The 20,836-nt window shown below is 40.7% G+C and overlaps 1 protein-coding gene across 2 annotated transcripts; it reads left to right on the top strand.

Moving 5' to 3' along the window:
- Nucleotides 1-3,486: 3,486 nt before the first annotated feature.
- srla (sarcalumenin a) lies at nucleotides 3,487-19,789 on the top strand. Of its 2 annotated transcripts, none has more exons than XM_085355054.1 (8): nucleotides 3,487-3,571; nucleotides 9,606-10,547; nucleotides 12,813-12,902; nucleotides 13,610-13,705; nucleotides 15,244-15,360; nucleotides 15,905-16,138; nucleotides 16,526-16,875; nucleotides 17,328-19,789. In XM_085355054.1, exons 1-8 carry the CDS (start codon nucleotides 3,487-3,489, stop codon nucleotides 17,826-17,828), a joined length of 2,415 nt encoding a protein of 804 aa, XP_085211180.1. In that variant the 3' UTR covers nucleotides 17,829-19,789. The 2 variants fall into 2 exon arrangements, with proteins under 2 accessions (XP_085211180.1, XP_085211179.1); XM_085355053.1 differs by having other exon boundaries at nucleotides 12,810-12,902; nucleotides 17,328-19,788.
- The last annotated feature ends 1,047 nt before the right edge of the window (nucleotides 19,790-20,836 follow it).

Below are 20,836 nucleotides of genomic sequence, written 5' to 3'. Positions count from 1 at the left end.
AATGCTTTTAATGTCTAAATAAGCCCTTAAAATAAGCTCTTGATCAATTTACTTTGGTCGTCTTTTTGGTTATGTTTTTGTTAACTTTATGTCAGCGTTACTGAATACGGAAGGTGAACAATTTCTTAAATTGAATTTATCAAATTGGAGGTTTATCAGGTTTTTACAGGGAACCGGGGTCCCTGAGGGGATTTTTTTAAATTTTATTTTATTTTTTTTAAACAGATTTTGATTTCAGTTTTGAACCAGCCGCCATCAAATGTTGGTTTATCGCTCGAAAATATTAACCAACGTTCACGTCTGGTGTTAATTTATGATCGCTCCCAGACAATTTGACTGAATCAGATTTTTTTTTCTTCTTTTTTTTAAATTGTAAATGAAAATATGTGAAGTTTAGCTGATGCGATTTGGATGATTCATATGCTTGCACTGCATGCAGGCTTCTGGTGTTCCTCCAAAGACTATCTAAGTCTCTTTTAGTCCTGGTTTATTAATTTCAGTGACTATGCACTAACGTTTTTTGGTATTTATGCAATTCCATCTTCATTACATTTGTTGGTGTCATTTCTACATGAGGTGAAGATCTCTATGCACCGTCAATAGGTGGTCACGCGCCTACAGTATATGTATGAAACTTGATGAGCTTGTGTCAAAGAATGTAGTCTCTACTTGCAAGGTGCTCTTTTGATAACCCTGGTGCTCTGCTGATGAGCAGTGAGCTGAGGCCAAAACCCTTCATGTAACCGTTAATCACATTTCCTACAGATCCTGTTTTTTGTTTGTTTTTTTTTTTGTTAAATATTTGTCATTTACACACTTTGAACATGCTCAGAGTGTAGAGCAGGGATGGGTTTTCAGGGTTGCTCACACGCAGAAATGAGCAGCTTTAGGTGGGGAAAACTGAGCAAACAAATCAGATCATTGTCAGTTTTCAGGGCATCAACATTGGCTACAAAAAGGGCAAAAACACTGTTTGGTAAAATGTAAAATTGATACAACACCCAGCTACAATCCCTCCATTTGTCTGTCTCAAAAAAGCACCAAGTCTGTCCACCTCATGTTACTTTGTTCATATTTCTTGGGAATTTGACTGGAAACCCCTGCTACAAGCCTCTCTCCTGTCATACTCAATTTGATACGCTGACTTGATGCTGTAAACATTCCCTTTTCTTGGATTTGTATCTGTCTTTTGATCTCTTGTATGTTCTGTTGCCAACGGAATGCATATTACTAATCGGCATTTTCTCTCGTCTGAAGTAATCTTTTGTTATGACATTTTGTTTATTTCTTGCGGGGTCTTTATTTTTTTTTTTTTTTTTTTTTTTTTTTTTTTCATGAACACATGACTGATGCGTTCAGTGACACTGTCTTGTGTAGGATGTGTGGACACTAGTCACTCCCAGGCATCAGGTTAGACTAGACTAGCATTTTCATGCCAAACGTGGGGTATTTTTCATATTTTGTTTGTGAAACTTTGTTAAAGGGTTTGGTGTTGCTCTGACATATGACAACAGCCTGATTTTAATCTGGGCTGTTGTTGGTCAGAGAAACTCTTACGCCCAAATGTTTCTGTACATTGTGTTGCAGCACTGCTGTTTTTTGGTGGAATTTGACATATTTGATATGAAGCACTTGCTGTTCTTTAATGCCTGAATCAGCTTTCAGGAAGGGTTGTTTTGTTTTGTTTTTCTCCCCATACACTCTTTGCTGTGACGCAGTTCAAAATCTTTAATTTGTCTTGCTTTTCATTTTTTAAGTGACAAGCCTTTTATATTGTGATTTTAAGTTTTGTTTTTTGTTCTGCATCAGTCCAGGTCGATGAGAAGCTGTTATATTTTGTTTATAAAAAAAAAAAGAAAAACCTTGGGTAAACAGGCCTTTGTAAAGACGAAAAAATAAAAATTTGTACTTTTTTATTACACTCCCTCTGTTTGGTTGCTTTTATTCATACATACGATCATTTCTGCCCACCAGGTGGTGATAATGAGTGACTATTACTGCTGCGCAGAGTTCAAATTGGTGATAGAAGATGTGGCACATACACATGTGCACTGCAACAACGTGCAAAAATGATAAAATATTGTAGTGTACTATTTGTTTTGACAGATTTAAATGCAGTCCGCTACGTATTTGTAGTAGGACAGTAGTATTTGTCATTCTATTAAAGTAACTTTATAGCACCATTAAAAGATGCATAGTGTACAAGAGCTTTGTAGTCTATTTGAAGGAAGTCAGTGAATCTGAGTGGCTTTTCTGAATGTTTAAGTTAAAATGAATTATATTAATTTTGACACAACTTTTAGGGGTTGGTTATTAGTGGCAGATTGGCTCATCTGAGTATTTCAGTATTTCTGAGATTTTGCCACACAACCATCTGCAGGGTTTACAGGGGATAGTTTGACAGAGGATAAAATCCAGTGAGTGTCAGTTCTCTGTGCAGAAATGCCCCATTGATGTCAGAAGATGGCCAGACTGCTTTGAAGAGCAGTAACTTGAAAAGCCACTTGTTAGAAGCAGGGTATGCAGAAGAGCATCTCTGATCATACAACACATTGAACCTAGAAGCAGATGGGCTACAGTAGCAGAAGACCACACTGGATCCCACTCTTGTCATGTAAGAACAGAAAACCAAGGCTACAGTTACAGCTTCACGAAAATTGGAACAATGTTTCCTGGTCTGAGTCTCAAGGTCTATGTCAGCTGGATGACAGTCAGGATTTGTGTGTAAACAACATGAAACCCTGGATTCACCTTGCCTTCTATCAGCAGCTCAATCTGGTGGGGGTGTAAAACGGTGTGGGGATATTTGCTTGGCACACTTTGGACGCCTTAATACCAAATGAGTGCTGTTTAAATCATTGTTGATGCCAACCGTGTCCATCCCTTTCTAACCACAGTGTACCAGTCATCTGATGACTGCTACCAACAGGAAAAACACCATACACAGAGCTCAAATGATGTCAAACTGGTTTCTTGGGCATCATAATGAGTTCACTGCAGTCAAATGTGCACCACAGTCTCCAGAAATCAATCCAGTAGAGCGATGTTCGGAAACAAAAGTTTCCAAAATCCCAGAGGAATGTTTCTAGGACCTCCATGACTGTACCTAATAAAGTGGCCACTTACTTTTTGCCCCTAAACCCATGGTAATCCATTCAGTGTTTTTTAATCTGAGCTAAAGCAATGAAGCAAATGAAAGGCATTACTGCTGCACTATAAATGTGACTCAAAAAAAACTTGTCTCATTAAAATGTAAAGCTTCTGAATTTTTCTTTTTCAGTTTTCCGAGGTGCTTTTATACAGCCTGCAAACCAAAGCACAACATGATCACTTAGTCTCCCTCTTCTCTCAACATTCCCGATTAGAACTGGCAGCTGCTCTGACACACAATGGCTGACACGGGTGCAGCTGCTGCCCCCCCCCCCCCCCCCCTTCACTGGCATGCCCTCTGACCTTCAGCTAGAGCAGTATATATAGCTGAGGGAGATGAGCGGCAGGTCCCTGGCAGCCAAAATGAAGTCTGTGGTGTCTGTGTGCTGCTTGCTGTCTCTTCTGGCCTTGTCTGCTGCAGGTACGGTGGAGGGTTGAAGCTGGGATTTTGTCAAAATGTCTAAGTTTTGTAAAACCGCTTGATGGGTGTGTAATTCAAGCAGGCATGTTTGAAATGGACCAGCTGATCCAATACATTTAGATGGCTATAGGTGTATTTTGCCTGTGTCTTTAAGCATGTGGGTTTTTGCACATCTTGCTGGAAACTGAAATGATAACAAACAACAAATGGAAATTTTAAATATTTTTTAATAGTCTTTATTTATTATTATCATGATTTGAGCCATGAAACTATAATGGGGTCACTGCTAACTGAATGCATTCTCAGGTTTGACTCTTAGGTGTGTACTATATGCTTCTGTGGTGCAGTGCAGAATTTTTGGTTGTGTAAGTGGAAATGTCAGGGCTGAGGTGTGACTCCAGCTGATGGAAACTGTCCTGCCTGCTGCTTATTCTCTGTGCCCTCCAGAGTAACACAGTGACAGCACTGACAGAGTAACTTGGACATTCTCCAAAGAATCACGTTCTCTTCTGCATCCAAAGTAAACGCAGTGATTGAAAATACAAATACAAATCATCTGCATTAACAGCACCGTGCGGTGCCCGAGTAAGGATTTACAGATATAGGCATGACACTTAATCAAACTTGTTGCGAAAGTTGTTTCAGAACGTTATAGTTGTTTTTAATTGATTTCTTTACTAAAGTTGAAGCCAGGAACACCCTTGTCTGCCCTTGCATTGCTTCATTTTGGCCCCTACAAGCTGCTGTAGTCAGGTGTCACAAAGTCGTCATCAGATACTGTAGTCACCAAAGCCGGGGATCAGTATATCTCTCTTTCAGAAATGCTCACATATTTGCGCTGTGTAAATAGTCACATACAGTGACTCACTCATCATAAAGTCATACATGAGCACAGACAGTCAGTACTTGATTTAATGTCTCAATAAAGCTTCACCACTCCCACTCTGCAGAGCCGCTAATCTGTCATTCCAGTCAGCGCTGTCCAGTCAGGATGTTCCTTCTAAAACAGGCACGAGAAGCTCGGCACAGGGAATATAAGACCTGAGCCGAGAAGCCCAACAGTTGGGCTGTTTAAAATTACATAATGGGGCATTAAAAGTCGAGGTGAATGAAAATAAACTGTGGTGATAGAGTTGCTAACAGAAAGCACGCTGTCTTTGGAGGGTTAAATGACTGTATTTAATTAACTGTTTAAAGATGATGCTAAATGATGTATTTAAGTACTTGTTAACTGCTGGTGGCCTTCTAGCATATAAGATGGCATTTGCCAATGTCAGGACTCGAATGAAGAAGAACAAAAGAAAAACACACATATCGACCCAAAATTTAACAGTCCTTCCATCCTGTATGCGAATAACTGTGGTTGTTATGCTCAAAGTGCAATACATAGCTGCATGTCATTGATCTCACCACTGATGCTTTTATTGTTCTTGGTCTTTAAAAAGAGCTTTGTGCCGCTGCACACTGTTGCAGGGGCTGCGTGTAATAGTGCAGCACAGATGCAGGCCTGCCTCATGAGAATCACATGGAGAAGAAGAGCGTCACACTTCCTGAAAATAGGAGTGGAATTATCCCTCCTTCTTTTCACCCTCTGACTCATTGTGTCACTATTTCTGTCTCAAAGTTGTACCATCCAGCACCCAGGCACCTGTCCCACTCTATCCCCACAACACCACGGTCTGCCCAGGCTCCACTGCAGCAGCCGGCGGTGCAGGGATCAGGAGCACATTGCTCCTTGATTTTGATAGCTTTACAAACTGAATCATTATCTATTAAATTATTGTTTTTAATATACTAATATCACAATAGCACATTAGCTTGCTAAGATTAACACAAAAGAAGCTTTATTTCTAAATCCCATATATTTTGTTCTGGACCACTGATCACTGTATTCATGACCTTAGTAAGGCTCCAGTCACAAAGACCATTCTTTATATTTGTGTGGCTAACCATCAGTATCCAAAGAAAAGACCATTTGGGGAGTGGTTGACAGAGGTTCCTGGCAATCACATGGTGAAAATTGCAAAACCTCCTTGCGATTGCTCTTGTCTGTAGCAGGTTTCCGCAGTGAGCTTCCATGAAAGACGCTGGTTTGTCTTGCAAGCAAGTGGTAGTGAAACTGTGAAAAGCACAATACGAACTGGAAATGGAGACCATTTGCTTTCAAAGTAAAAGTTGAACCTTTTAAAACGTCTAGCCTATAGTACTAAGGCACAACTTTTACTTGAAGGTGAATATGCTCTATTTCAAGTTTGCATCACGCTTATTGAAGTTTTGCTACCACCCAGCTAGTAGTTAGTAGGTGTTTGCAGACCAGCCAGCATCGCCTACAGGCAATCTGCTAGCAGCCAAAGCAATCACAAGGAAAGTTTTTTTTTTCCACTTTGTTTGTGACTGGTTTCTGTACATTTTTCTCTATCAGATGGTCGCCAGCTGGTCTGTGAGACTGAGGCCACCTTTGCTGATGAGTTTATGGTCGGAAATCTTTTAAATTTTTTTCATGATGCTCACTTTTTATCTAAAGTAAAATAAATACAACAACAGTAACTTTTAGCTCATAGCTACCCTGTACATCAGGGGTGGGCAACTCCAGGCCTCGAGGGCCGGTGTCCTGCAGGTTTTAGATCTCACCCTGGATCAACACACCTGAATCACATGATTAGTTCATTACCAGGCCTCTGGAGAACTTCAAGACGTGTTGAGGAGGTCACTAAATCAGCTGTGTTGAATCAAGGACACATCTAAAACCTGCAGGACACCAGCCCTCGAGGCCTGGAGTTGCCCACCCCTGCTGTACATCAAGTGTATATGAGTAGGTGATGCAACCCTTGCTCGTCAAGCCTGGTTTCAGAAACTGAATCAAAATGATGAGTTTGAGGTTTCAGCAGAGGACTTCACAAACCCATGGGTATCATAAAAGTGGCTACATCCATCTAATATGTACAGCAGACCAGCAGCAGACCCTTTTTACTGTTCTCACAGCTATGCTGTAAAAAATGCTATAAAAATGAGAAAAACACTTATTTGGGTTTCTTCTAAATGTTTTTTTATATTGGAAAGCTGTGTCTCTGAAAGCACAGGGGATTATTTTCACACATACTATGTCTCTTTTTTTTTTTTCTTTCACACTGGCACGTCATTCCCATTTTTAATTATGTTAACTTTAATTTAATTTGGCCACTGCTGGCAACTAGCACAGCAGAAAATGATCTCCCTGCTTGATGTGATCTTGAGACCAGCAGTTTCGAGAATAGCGTGTGCATGAAGTTCAGACAGCGTCGCTGCAATGTTTGCAAGTTTAAAAACTACATGTAAATACCAGGTTCTTTAAACATGCACTTTCAGCAGTTAGTGTGATAAAGAGCCTTCCACTAAATTAGCATATCAAGGATTTCAAATAAATGTTTGGTACATACGCTTTGATAATTGATCAGATGACAAAAACAGCGGATATTTAATCTGTTTTGTATTACATAATTAGTGAATGATCTTTAAACAATGACCTTGGTGTGAAATGTCATTTAACTCTGGAAACCTTCATTCACTAACTAAACTCAGGATTGCAGCGCCTGCTGCTGTTCATGTTACTATGCAGACAATGCTGTAACAACATGTCTATGGACGGCATCCAGACCTCCCCCAAGCTTGATCAGAATCTCTGAACCATACACCCTCCTCACTTTTCCTCTCACTAATCCCCTCTCTTTGAGTCACTCATTTGCTGACACCCATCGTGCACTTAAGTCTGGCCAAGATGTGTTTTATTAGTCTTGTTCCACCCAAAATGACAGAGTCTGGACAAGCATGACTTAGCCGCCTTCAGTAACAGCGAGGAAGCATCTTCGCATCCAAATGCTGTCTCTCTGATGCTAATCGCGCTCAGAAAGTGTGATAAAGTCAAAAGACTCTTCTGCTTAGAAAGGAATTGTTTGTGGGATTTTCTGTCTTTTTGTGTGTTAGAGCTGAGGATTGGACAGGTTGTCCATTAAAGCCATGTTTAGCGATGGACCAGTGAAACAAAGCTTGTTGTTTTCACTTGTATGAATGGACTGAGTTCCAGCACATAGTGTCCAAAACATTTTAAATTATAACCTTTATAGTTCGTGAACACTGAGGATCCTGTGGGATTAGAAACCTTCTCTGGTCACAGATGCTGACAGCAGCTCAGTAGGTAATAAGCTAATGAAGCTTCCAAGAGGTGATAAGCAGCATCATGAGAATAAAGTTCATGTGTGGTGTTTGATTCAAGGTCTTAAAATAGGGTAAAGAAAACATAAATCAAAGCTTAAAGTCCAAGTATACCTGACTAGGAGGGAGCTACTGGTTACTTTCACATCCACCTTTTAGACAGAAAGTAGCCGATAGCTGCACTACTCTTTGCCCACAGAGACGAAATGGAAAGGCATCTGCATTGATACTAACCTGATAGTTTGGCTCACTCAGCATCTGGATTTTCTTTCATGAACTAATCTTGGATGTGCACACTGATTCAGAGGTTTGGAACTAGCCAATCCTGATACAGCAAAACAGAGAAAGTTTCCTGTGTTGTGGATTTTATGCTGTTGTTACAGTTTTTCCCCCAGCAGCCTTTTAACTTGTCAAAACAGGAACAGCGCAAGTGAAACAAGTTTGGGTAATAATGATTTCATTTCATCAAGTGTCCCAGTAAGCCGTGACAGTGAAACTGAAATATAAAGCTTTAGATTGTGAGTCTAACCAAAGAAAGTTTATCGAGCAAAATAATTCATGCACTGGATTAAATTAGTAGAATTTAAATACATTTATGTTGGAAGTATTTTGTGCAAAAATGTAAATGAAATTATCACAAATTACTTATCAGCGTAGGACAATCTAATAACCATGACAGCTGCCTGAGGCTATTAGTCTTCATCCATTACACTGACCCCATCGTGTAACATGACCCGTAGACATGTATTTAACTCCCTCACATCACATGTTGTATCAATGTGCGTTCCTCCTCACACGCAGTTATATTTAAACAGAGGTCGTGGCCTTGTGCTCTCTGGTCACTGTGGTAGTGAAGCGTATCTCACGCACATGTATGTAGTGTAATGCAGAGGGAGAAGCTTGTTTATAGGTATGATTGTTTCGACGCCACGGTAACTGTAGAACAATGCTGATGTCTGTTTACCTGAACGGGTGCGAGCAACTTGGTGTAGTCTCTGCTAATAATGTCATATTGACCTGTGAGAAACATTTAAACCATTTTATCATCAATCACTGAACAAATCTTTGGCTTTAAAGTTAAGAAAACATTTAGTGGGAAAAGGCAATGTGTGGGTTAAACAGCATGTTTCTTGGTCTCTTCTACAGTTGCAAATAGTCCTTGTTTTTTTATATACCTGGTCTTGCTGCAGCCTGTCAGGTTATCAGTTTTCTTCCGCTGCCTAATCATCCAAACAGAAGATTTGAATGGCATACATCACAGTTTTTGATTCAGTACTAATCAAGTGATGCTTCTATTTGTCCTTATTAATGATAATATAATAGAATTTATTTGAAAATCAGGAAATAAAGGAAATTATTTATTCATTCACACTTTTGGCCAGAAATTTCATGTTAATTAAAAACACCACATGAGCAAAAATGTGTACCCTTACATGAATTCATTTCTGTTTGGCGTCCTCTGCCACTGTCCAGTATTTGTAGCCTTAAATAGTCCATTCCTTCATTCCACCAGTCAAGGAACTGAAATCTGAGTCAGAAATCCAAGAGGTGATAAACCTGTGATCTGCTCTGTTCAAGCATCCTGATTGAATGCAGGTCGAACGCTGACGTAGCAAACAAGGGTGACTTGTCTGTACATCTCTACTTGAAGTGAATTGCATAACAGTGATTTTTGACTATGAAATGTGAGGCATTTCATTGCATCTTTTTAAAGTCTGAGATGACAATGACTTCAAGAACAATCACTTCTCTTTCTTTACAAAATTTTGCTGTCAGAGATATTTCAAAGGTTTCTGTCATGCTGAAAGGTAAACTTTTGTAAAATCATATTTCCCTCTCGTTTCAGATCTCCTGACAGACTCCTCTGTCCAAGATGAGGATCCTCGGATGCGTCTGAAGCTCCAGCGGCCAGAGGGAGACCTCTTTTCCTGTGGCTGTGACACATCAGAGGAGCATTCCAGCCAGAGCTCCTCCAACGACACCCCAGCCCCAGAGAGGGCCGTGTGCCATCCCTGCAAAGCCCCATCGACTGCAGATGCTGAAAAAGACCCATCCTCCTCAGAGGATAAGGAGGAAGAGGAAGCACCACAAGAGGATTCTTCCACCGAGGTGGCAGCAAGTGAAGAAGAAGATGAAGAAGAAGTGACATCAGATGAAGAAGCTGAGGAGACAGTAGATGATCCACCTATTCCTGAAGATGAGGAGGAGACTTTGGCTGTGGCTGAGGAAGACGAGGAAGAAGCCAAAAATGGAATATCCCAGGAGGAAGAAGGGATTGAACCTAAGGATACTGATGGAGAAGATGCGGTTAAAGAGACTGAGGAATCAGAAGATGAAGACGTACAGGAAGAAACAGAGGAAGCTTCTGTAGAAATGAAAACTGTGAAAACAGTCCTGCAAGACGATACAGATGTGGAGGATGCAGCTGAGAGGGAGGCGGTCGAATTGACCGAATCAGAATCACAAGAGGAACCAGAGGTGGTTCCTGAAACCAACCCTGAGTCTGAGGAAACGGAGCCAGAACTGATAGAAGAACCAAAAACAGTATCAGCAGATAGTTTAGAGACTGAACCTGAACCAGAAGTCACTGCAGAGTCTCCGGCTGGAGTGATTTTAGAAAAGCAACAAGAGCCAGGAGTCACTCCACAGGTTCACCCAGAAGCTGTTACAGAGGAGATAACACCACAGTCGGTTGAGGAAGCAGGAGTGCAGGATGTAACTGAGGAAATTACAGTAGAGGCAGTGGAGGAGGTGACTCCAGAGGAGCCTTCACAGTCTAAATCCAAAGGTACAAAAACATGATGTCCCTACGATTTGTATATCAGATGTTTAAGCTCAGCTTTTATAGAAAATCTATTTGTTTGAGGGAGTTTTTTGAAGAAGAGCAAGGTGACTTGTATGTTTTTGCTGAAACCAGAGCTAAATGTCTTGTCTTCATTCTGACCTGCAAGTAGACTTGGAGGGATCGTGTTACAGAAAATCTGTCCCCATCCAGCTGGTGCTTCTGTGATTAAGGAAGCATGTCATTATCTGGTATCCGGGTGTTGACACCTACTATAAAAGAGGAAGGCAAAGTCCTAGGGATTCCAATCTCTTACTCTGATCCCACTTCATTAATTTGTTCATTCATCATGTTTGGTGGGGTGCATGCTGTCTTTTTTTAATCCTAAATGAAAAAGACCTGTATCTTTGCCTGCTTGTAAATATTAGATGAGAACCCTGACAAAAATCTCATATTTTCAGACTAAATATGAAAGTGCAGCCAGCTGGGAGAGAAACTGAACCCAATGCAAGCAACGACATGTGGTTTTTAGACTTTGTTCGCTTGCAAGCATAAAACAAACATTATTTATGGTTTTAGTCAGTGGACCTTATGGGTGATATTAGGGAGATAATTTTTTATATAACCAGTGTAGCTATATCTGTTTTCAGTCTTTGTGCTAAGCTGATCTTCTAGTCATTTCATAGCTGTAGCTTTTTAGCTTTCAGACCTAAAATCGTATGTAGATGGTGACTATAGGCATTGTGGTACCATCCATTGGTTTGAGGAGCAGTATTTTGAAGTTTTATGGCATCCATGTGACTTTTTTTGTCTTCTTTGGCACCAGTTTCTCAAGTGAAATCATGCACACAATAGTTGGGAGTTGCTGAAGGCACATTTTCTGTTTCCGTTTTGTTGTTGAAAGTCAGATAGTAGTTGGTGAGAGTTTTTGCAGGTCAGGGAATATAAATTATCCCCACATGACCGATGGTTGCCAGATGGTCTGACTGGGACCTTATTCACTTAACCTTACAGGGTCACACATCTAAAATGGCAAACAAGTTACTCTCACATGGTTAGCAGTCACATGACTGCAAAACCGAAATATTCCACAGACTCTGTGGGTTGCTGGCCACACAGCAAGCCAGTCGGATAATTACATTAAAACTGCTTTAAAAGTTTCTGGTAACAACCACCTGTCAATCAAAGCTTCCGGTTACTAAACTTTAAGTCTTCATACTGTTCATAAGGTTAAAGCTGAAGGCCTGTGATTGAATCTCACCTCTGGTCTCTCTCCGGTTGTCCTACTGCAACAAAGGCTAAAAAGCCAAAAAAATATATTTGAAAAATGTAAAAGTTTTACTTTTGTTACGAATGGGTAAATTATCTACAAGACTAACATTTTTAACCCATTGTAAACACATTCATTTCACTGTAAGTTGGCCTCTTTTCACATTGGCTCACTTTTAAAGGCAGACTCAAGTGGCCACTTAAGGACCTGCCATATTTGGCACTTGTGCTCTGGCTTCATTTTTCAGCCTTGGAGTCGCTTACTATGACATGCCTACTGATTTTCTCATCGAGCTTCTGACAAGAAGGAAATAAAAATTAAAAAATGAGTCCCTTAATTTAAAGAACGCCTCACTGGAACATTTCATGCTTACCCTTTGGAAATGTTCGGTGGAGCACCCAGAAAAGAATCTATTGATAAATGAAAACAACCCAAGCTTTGAGGAGATGAAAAGATTTTTATTTTTATTTTTTTACAAACGCTGTAATGTGCAATTTGCTTATTTGGCAGCTTATTGGTCTGTCGCAACTTTAATAAAGACATTGTGTTTTGTGTTTTGTGTATATAAAATGTGCCTTATGACATAAATTCTGTTTGGTAATGAGATATTTGTGTCACTGGGCATTTAACTGAGACAGGTCATGAAATGACAGCAAAGGTCTATGGTATCCGGCTTCTCTCTTTCTTTTGTTCACATGCCAAATCCCCAGAATATGACACTGTGTGTAGTTAAAGAGGAATCAGAAACAATCTCTGGTACAGAAATAAACAGCCGGGAGTAGCTGTGGAAAGGAATAGACAGATAGATATATAACAGCATGACATAACAATTTAGGACATTTTACATTGAGTCCACGTTTGTTTTCCCACCATGTCAGCAGTTGTGTATATTTTTCACAGATAAAATTCGATTACTTGCTGTCACCGTGTGCCTGTTTTTCCATGTTAATTGTCACGTGTTAACCGAAACAGTTGGTTCTTCCAATTTAAATGCACAGAAGGAGAGACATTAAGCGTGGCACTGAGGAACCGTTCCCACATTGAGGATACGCTGCGACTGGCGTCTGCTGAACCGTCAGCAGAGTTCTCAGGTAAGGAAGGAACAGCGGCGGTTAAGAAGCCCCCTCTTTAAAACTCCCATAAAACACATCCTCTCAATAAAAAGCTGGTTCTTCAGTGAGCGCATCTGCTACGCTGCACACTGTTTCAAACATCTTTCAGACTTTTGCTGCAGAAATAACACCTGGAGTCATGTACTGAAAAAATGCAGGAGAATGTTTACAGCTACTTTGCCAGTGGAAAAAAAAAACAGATGCTTTTCTGCATGCATATGAAAGGAAGTTTGAAACAATTTTGGAGTTTTTTTTCTGCAGAAACTATTCTGAAAATTGCTTCCCGATGTCTGGGTCCTGAGGCCTTTATGTGAGCATGTGTGTACAGTATGAAAGAGTGTGTGTGTGTGTGTGTGTGTGTGTGTGTGTGTGTGTGTGTGCGCGTGTGTGTGCGCAGACGTGTCTTAAGGGAAGGTGATTAATCAGTGAAAATGCCTAACTCTGTCCCCGGCACAAAAAGCCCCTCTGTTCTGTTGAGCTAGATTGTTTTGTTGCGGTGAGGCCAAAGAGCTGAGCAAAGCCAGCCCCTAATCACCTCAGATCCATTCAGTGAACTTTAGGAAGCCGATTCATCACATACAGCAGGAGCAATTGGTGTCGTCAGTAAGGGTAGTAAGAGCATTCGTAATGCTCTTTTACATAACCATCCCAACTGTCCAGGTTGTCTTTCCTTTACTCCCCTCCAGGTGCCGTGAAGACGCTGCTGAACATCTACCACAAGGCCGTCAAGCCAGTAGAGCAAGCCTTCAAGTACAATGAGCTCAGGCAGCATGAAGTCACAGGTGATTTAGCTTCCTGCGGAGTTTAACTGCCCTTACCAAAGCACTAACAGTTTGTCTGTACAGTCACAAACAGGTTTTACAGGTCCACATTAGCAACATGGGAAGAAACTGTTGGTCATGATCTCTTCACGTCTATTTTTAACTTCAGCAGCGGCCTCTTGTGTTATAAAGTTCACTCTTAATTTCAGGCCGTTAGAAATCAGAATTTCACATGCTTCCCTGTCACAGAAATACTGTTGCTGTGAATGTCAGTCAGAAGCCACAGTTCTGGTAACTTGTCAAAAGAAACAGAAAGCGTACGACACGACTTCAACACATTGCTTTTCCAGCCGTTTACTGTGGTGTGTAAAACCAAAGCAGCACACCCTACCCACATTCCTTTATCAGTTCACATGTACACAGTGCCTGGTTTAACGAAATGGAACAGCACAGCAACACTGAAGTACAAATAAAGTCATAATTATAAATGAATATGAAGCCAAGATGTGACATTAATCAAACCAGGCACACAGAGAAGCACAATAAGGACTCTGTCTGCTGAAATTTAAAGGGAACATTGTGTGGGCCAGGAGCACTGCAACTTTGTTCCATAGCACTTCAGGGCATGGAGTATTTATGCTAAGGAGCAGGATCAAGACTTCACACTGTGCCATGTGATTCTGGGACACCTTGTGTTCCAGAATGGAAGTACACAATTACAATCAATTCAAAGGTAGTTTCATTTATTATTGTTATTATTATTTTTTACATTGGTGAGTATATATCACAAAGTGTACCATTAAGGTCTTTTATATTAAGAGATTCTATGCTTTGTTTTCTAAGTTTATTTTCTGAGGGGAGAATAAATGTGCTTTGAATTAAATGTCCCCATTCATTTTGGTATTTCCTTTGTCCAACGGGAGGTTTTAATTTAAAGACAAGGACGCCACAAAAGAATAATCAGAGGGATTTACCAAAACTTTAAGTGGTCACCTTCAAAACTTTCTAGCATTCTTGAAAGTCTTTGCTGACCTGGGTTGCTCTGAATTAAAGTGTCAGGGGTGCATACCCACTGTATACTGGCAAACCAAACAACCAGTGTGTGGTGTGGTGACATGAGCAGGATGGCTGCAGCTGTGGATTTACTGTTAACTCTTTCCCCAAAAAAGAGAACATTTGGTGACCTTTCCTGTACCCTTAGTGATGAGTTTTGACACTTCAACATATATCAATATATCAATATGTTGAAGTGGTTTTTTCAAAGGGTGATGCTAGCAAGCTGTAAAGGCAGAGGTCACCCTCACTAGCTTCTGAAGCACAGCCAGTCATTTTGTTCTGGAAGCAAGCCTGAAAAATGACAGAAACCAGGATTAGCTCCAGTAAGCACCCGAGGAGGGAAAGATGTTTAAAAAAAAAAACAGTAGTTAAACAGTAGCATAGTTTAAGTTTTTCAAAAACAAGAAAGAGGAGGGTTTGATGTGTTTAATGACTTCTTTGTCTATGTCTTTGTTCCTTTTTTCTTCATCCTTCTTTTTTATGTCTGGCTCTCACATACTCAGAGGGCGAGGTCACATCCAAGCCCATGGTTTTGTTTCTGGGACCCTGGAGCGTTGGCAAGTCCTCTATGATCAACTATCTGCTGGGTCTTCATGGCACCCCCCAGCAACTCTACACAGGTTCATACAGATACAGCATGATTGTTAGTTTGTCAGTGACAGCTTCATCTTGACTTGAAGCTATAACGTAACAGTGTAAATAAACAGAATAGTATTAATAGTAATAATAATAGCTTGATGCATGCTCAATAATCCAGGTGAGGAAATCCCAGAAAGTGGATTATGTTGTCCTGGATGCGATGTTTTCAGTTTCAACACGTCCTCAGACTATATAACATATTATATATTATTTCATTATTAAGGAAGGTTCATTGCCACTTTGGCCCGTATGACACAAATAAAACAACCCTGAATATCTACCAAAAGTTTTATCCCTTCTTTTAAACATGTTAAGAACACATTTGTCTAGAAACATTTTACAAATAAGGCTCAAAGTTTAGTTAAACATTTAAACAATAGTTTATTTTTACAGTCATTAAACATTAGACAAGCATTTTGTTTTAGTACTAAAATTATATGTTGGAGTTATTTTGCATTAACAAGTTATTATTACAAATTAATTAATCAAATTAATAAAGCATTTCCTTTTCCATCATTTCAACAGGTGCTGAACCCACTACCTCCGAGTACACTGTCATAATGCACGGCGAGAAGTTTCGGAGTGTAGAGGGCATCGTCATGGCGGCAGATAGCTCGAGGCCTTTCTCGCCTCTAGAGAAGTTCGGCCAGAACTTTCTGGAGCGACTGGTCGGCATTGAGATGCCACACAAGCTGCTGGAGAGGGTCACCATAGTCGACACACCGGGCATCATTGAAAACCGAAAGCAGCAGGAAAGAGGTGATGGTCACATTTCTTCTATTAGTGCAGCAGTTGATGAAATATTTAATGTTTTTGTTCTAATTCTCTAATTAGACATGTAAAATTTAACTGCAGGCTGGTATTACTGGGGTGATCCACTACAATGACATTTCCACACTGGTTTATAGAGAGAGTTGGATTAAATCAGTATACAGCACTATCGGATATCTACACTCTTTATTAAACCTATATTTTCTGCTAGTTATTTGTTTTTTATGATTTTTTTTAAGTAAGCCTTTCACAGAAAACAAAGAATAGCTGTTAATAAAAAGCATGCTGATTGGTTTATCTTCTGGGTGCAATGAGAGGTTTCCTTGAAGCTTTCTGACTCTAAAACACACATAAATTGTCCTCTTTTTCCTTCAGGATACCCATACAATGAGGTGTGCCAGTGGTTCATTGATCGGGCTGATCTCATCTTCCTGGTCTTTGATCCTACTAAACTGGATGTGGGAGGTGAGCTGGAGATGCTCTTTCGGCAGATGAAGGGCCGTGAATCACAGATCCGCCTCATCCTCAACAAGGCAGACAGCCTCTCGACCCAGAACCTGATGAGGGTCTACGGAGCCCTTTTCTGGAGCATGGCACCGCTCATCAATGTCACCGAACCTCCTCGAGTGTACGTCAGCTCCTTCTGGCCTTACGCCTATGCTCCAGACACCAGCCGGGAGCTGTTTATGAAGGAGGAGATCTCACTGCTGGAGGACCTCAACCAGGTGCAACTTCTACAGCAGTTTTTGTTGACTCATTAGTTTAATAAGCAGGATTAAACTGGAATTAGCTTTCAGGTGGATGCTGGAGTAGAAGTGGGGGCTTTTGAAACACTGGAAGCAAAAAGTAGCAGCAAATCTTTTAAGTGAGAAGTGTGGCAGCACAGATGCAAAAGAATTACCGAAATACAGCTTAAACCAGTGTGATTACAGAGAGGAGGTTGTGTTTTACTGAGAGCAGTACATATGTCATATTAAGTGGACTGATGTTGGGTATGAGCTTTCAGACTTTTTCAGAAGTCTACTTGTTGGTTCAGTACTACTGGACTTCATGATGGTATCATTGCAATCAAAGCACACGTTCGTGCTAGTAATCTATAATTCATTGTTTCAGTTTGGTCCTTTTATCTGTTTTGTATCACCCGCTCTCTCTCGTTTCTCTTCCTCCTCCCTTGCAGGTGATTGAAAATCAGATGGAGAACAAGATCGCATTCATTCGGCAGCACGCCATCCGTGTGCGCATCCACACTCTGCTGGTGGATCGCTACCTCCAGACCTACTACGATAAGCTGGGCTGGTTTGGTGACCCCCATGAGGTGTTCCAAGACATTGTCAATGACCCCGACAAGTATTACATCTTCAAGTCCATTCTGGCTAAGACCAATGTCAGCAAATTCGACCTGCCAGACAAGGAGGCCTACCAGGACTTCTTCGGGGTCAACCCGATTTCCAACTTCAAGCAGCTCTCCTATCACTGCAGCTGGACTGGAGGCTGCCTGCTGGAGAAGCTCGAGAAAGCCATTTCACACGAGCTCCCGGCTCTGCTCGGCAGCGTTAGCAAGAGGACAGATGCACCCGCCCCTGCGAAAGCTGCAACAACACCGCCGCCTCCCCTCCCTGGTACCTGTGAGGGCCCTGCATGTGAGGAGAAGCCCAAAAACCGCTGGAGGAGACAGTGAGATGGAGGAGAAGGGTGCAGGAGGAGGCAGATGGTGGCTGGGAAGACAGAGAAATGTACCACGAACTAGAGAAACTGGAAGACCCGAATCAGAAGTACTTAAGTTTATTTATTAGTGCTTGTTTGTGTCTTTATGATGTACCAAGCAGACAGAATATTTAGGCTCGTATAATCTCACAAGATATCTGAATGAAAACTGAGAGACATTCTATCTCACATCTTTCAAGTTTGTATATTATTTATTGGCTCTGCTTTTCATCAGAGAAAATTTGCTGGCAGTGACTCTACTCTTCCAACGATATTAAACGCTGCGTCTTTTGTGTGCAATGTCTGAAAATTCAGTGCGATCTGCAGTGCTGTGTTCTTATGGCCTCTACTCACCTATCCACCAGGTTAAATGTCCTAAAATCAGAATACGTTTATATTAGTACAATGGAAGAGGGAATGGTGCTCCTGTTGTGTTTTCAAATGTCCCTGTACCACATTTAGTTGTAATTCCACTACCCTACTGTAAACTGTACTGGACTCTGTATTTTACTATACAATGTTCATTATACAAACTATTTTTATTTGAACATCTCTGGTGATTTTCTGTTTATCCAATGCAAAAACCCATAATAACACGTGGCCTTTTCAGCCATCCAAACTGATACTAGTGTTACCTCAACCACGGCTGCAGACCACATGGGCATTTCCTTTAAAGTGTAATCTTCTTCTCATTCTTTTAGGCCTGTTTCTCATTGTCATTGTTTTGTGTGATTTCTTTTGAGTAAACACCAAAAATCAGGAATCGTGCCTGTTTCCTTTGTGAGCCTTCAAAGACATTACCGACGAAATCTCTCCCACTGAAACGATTTATAATTCATATCATTTGGTTGTTCGGCTGCAAAATTTAGAAGGCTTTGGGAATACACAAGGTAAAAGCATCAGTTCTCGCAACATGCTGTTTTGGACTGTCAGTCGAGAGGAAGAAACTGCAATCAGATTTATTCACATATATCCATCCAGATACATGCTTTATGGATCCGAGGCATAGCTGAGCGTGTAGCAGCTGAGTGAGCTCACAGCAGCCCAAATCACAGCAAAATAGAAACGCTAAGCTTTTTTATAAGCTGCTGGCTTCCCTCCTTTGCAGTGAGGGAAGACAGACACCAGGTGGCGCTTCCATTCAATGTGTTAATTGATGGTGAAAAGAAAGCAATAGGTTGGATGTATTTTTATAAGCTGCCCGTTTTTTCCAGTTTGTTTAACAGCTGCACAAACTTGGTATAGACACAGTTTTTATGCTTTCTCACGGTTTGTCAGCAGCTTATCGTTTTATATAGGCTCAAATTTCTTTAAAGCAGTGCATTTTTCATCAATCAAAAGTTTGTGTGTGCGTGAGTATGATTATATATCTATGTGAAGTGATTTAGATGGATCCCACTACAATCGTGTGCCAGACAATGCTACACAGTCAGCACAGAAGTGTGCAGGCAAGCAACATGAGATGCGTTCATAGTTGTAGGACAAAAGTCTGACAATGTAGAGAGTCAATGATAAAGATCACACTCTGTAAATACGGCATATGGTGGCCTACACAATTAGCGCGGCTTTTCTAAATCACCGCCCACATCGCAGATCTGTTCAGCGATGAATGAAATTAAACAAAGAGGCAATTCAGGCAATTCAAGCGACAGTGTCTCGCTGCTTCAAAAGCACACAATGAAACCTTGAAACTGAGCTGAATAAGCAATGCTCTAGACCACTTAGACACTACTTTAAAAAGTGACTCGACAACACACTCCAAACAAACTCATCTTTAGTGTAGATGGTGGCATACAAGCAACATTTCAAGTTACTTGTCGTTCATTCACTTATTTTTTTTTTTGCCTTTCTTTTATTCCAGACTGTTTGGACACTGGGAAATAAGTCACTGTACATGTTTACTTGTGATTCAGTGTATTTTTACCACTATTTGTTTGAATTAGATCAAATAAATGATTTTTCGTGCTAGGCGCCTGAGTGTGATTGTTCCAACATGGAATTGCTACCATACTAATGCAAAGAAAGCATGCTTGTCATGTTTAATATGTTAGTTTAAGTTGGCTCATTCACTCTAAATGGTAAGTCATATGGAATATTTGATACTAGCCCAAAGAATCACACAAATTACGGTTATCTATCAATTTAACTTCATTTTTATCTGTATAGTGCCAGTTCATAGATCATAGAATATTAGAGGAAGAACTCCAACACTCAGGCAATCGTATATGAGCAAATACTTGGCAACAGTGGGGAGCAAAATGTCCATTTTAACAGGAAGACCTCCAGCATTGGTTGCACTGTATGACCTTGTACTGTCTCTTTATTGTAGAAGTCTATCTTGTTTGGAGTGGTTTTCAGTTTAGCAATTTTGCACTCAGACTGGGAGAAACACAAATTTATCCCAGTGTGTTTTAATACAGCTGGAATGACAAATAAAGTGAACTTGAAGTTGAACTCAGTGGAACTGTAGTCAGAGAGGGACAGGCATCTGCTCTTTGGGGTAAGGGGGGAAAAAGACAGAAAAGTGGAGCATAGACAGACCACAGTTTGATGATGATGAAGTGAAAAATCAGGGGATCACTGCGTGTGCACTTCACTGCAACAGCACCACACATTTCCTTATAAAATATCAGGATAATCTATCCAGCAGTTGCTGAGATATTTCGAGTCGAGCAGTGTGGTGGGGTGACGCAGATTAATGGACTGACTTTGCCATATGACAATAGCGAGGCTAAGAATGTCTTTATTTTAGGCTTTTCAAAAGTGGGATATATTTAAAGGTAAACGTTTACATCATGCTGATTGTCACCGCAGTTTTAGCACCTTGCTGTGAAAAGTCACAACAACAAAAATGTATTTTCACCCTTCCAGGCCTACTGCTCACACTGAGCTCTATTTAGAAGAGCTTAATTTCCCTGCTGTGGTCAATATGCAAAAGCAGCCATGTTTACGGTACAGTGCAAACTCACCTATGCATGTGCT

This window comes from Diplotaxodon limnothrissa, linkage group LG6 (assembly GCF_057381915.1).
Source record: "Diplotaxodon limnothrissa isolate DT_005_m linkage group LG6, D_limnothrissa_male_GT1.1, whole genome shotgun sequence".
NCBI classification, from domain to species: domain Eukaryota; kingdom Metazoa; phylum Chordata; class Actinopteri; order Cichliformes; family Cichlidae; genus Diplotaxodon; species Diplotaxodon limnothrissa.
The sequence above is the reverse complement of the archived record's forward strand: the minus strand, read 5'-3'. Positions and strand labels throughout refer to the sequence as shown.

Bases quoted from the DNA above. Each gene is read 5' to 3' on its own strand.
- srla (XM_085355053.1), top strand. From the start codon at position 3,487: ATGAGCGGCAGGTCCCTGGCAGCCAAAATGAAGTCTGTGGTGTCTGTG. The intron at 3,572-9,605 runs GTACGGTGGAGG...CTCTCGTTTCAG, and splicing joins TCTGGCCTTGTCTGCTGCAG to ATCTCCTGACAGACTCCTCT. The intron at 12,903-13,609 runs GTAAGGAAGGAA...ACTCCCCTCCAG, and splicing joins ACCGTCAGCAGAGTTCTCAG to GTGCCGTGAAGACGCTGCTG.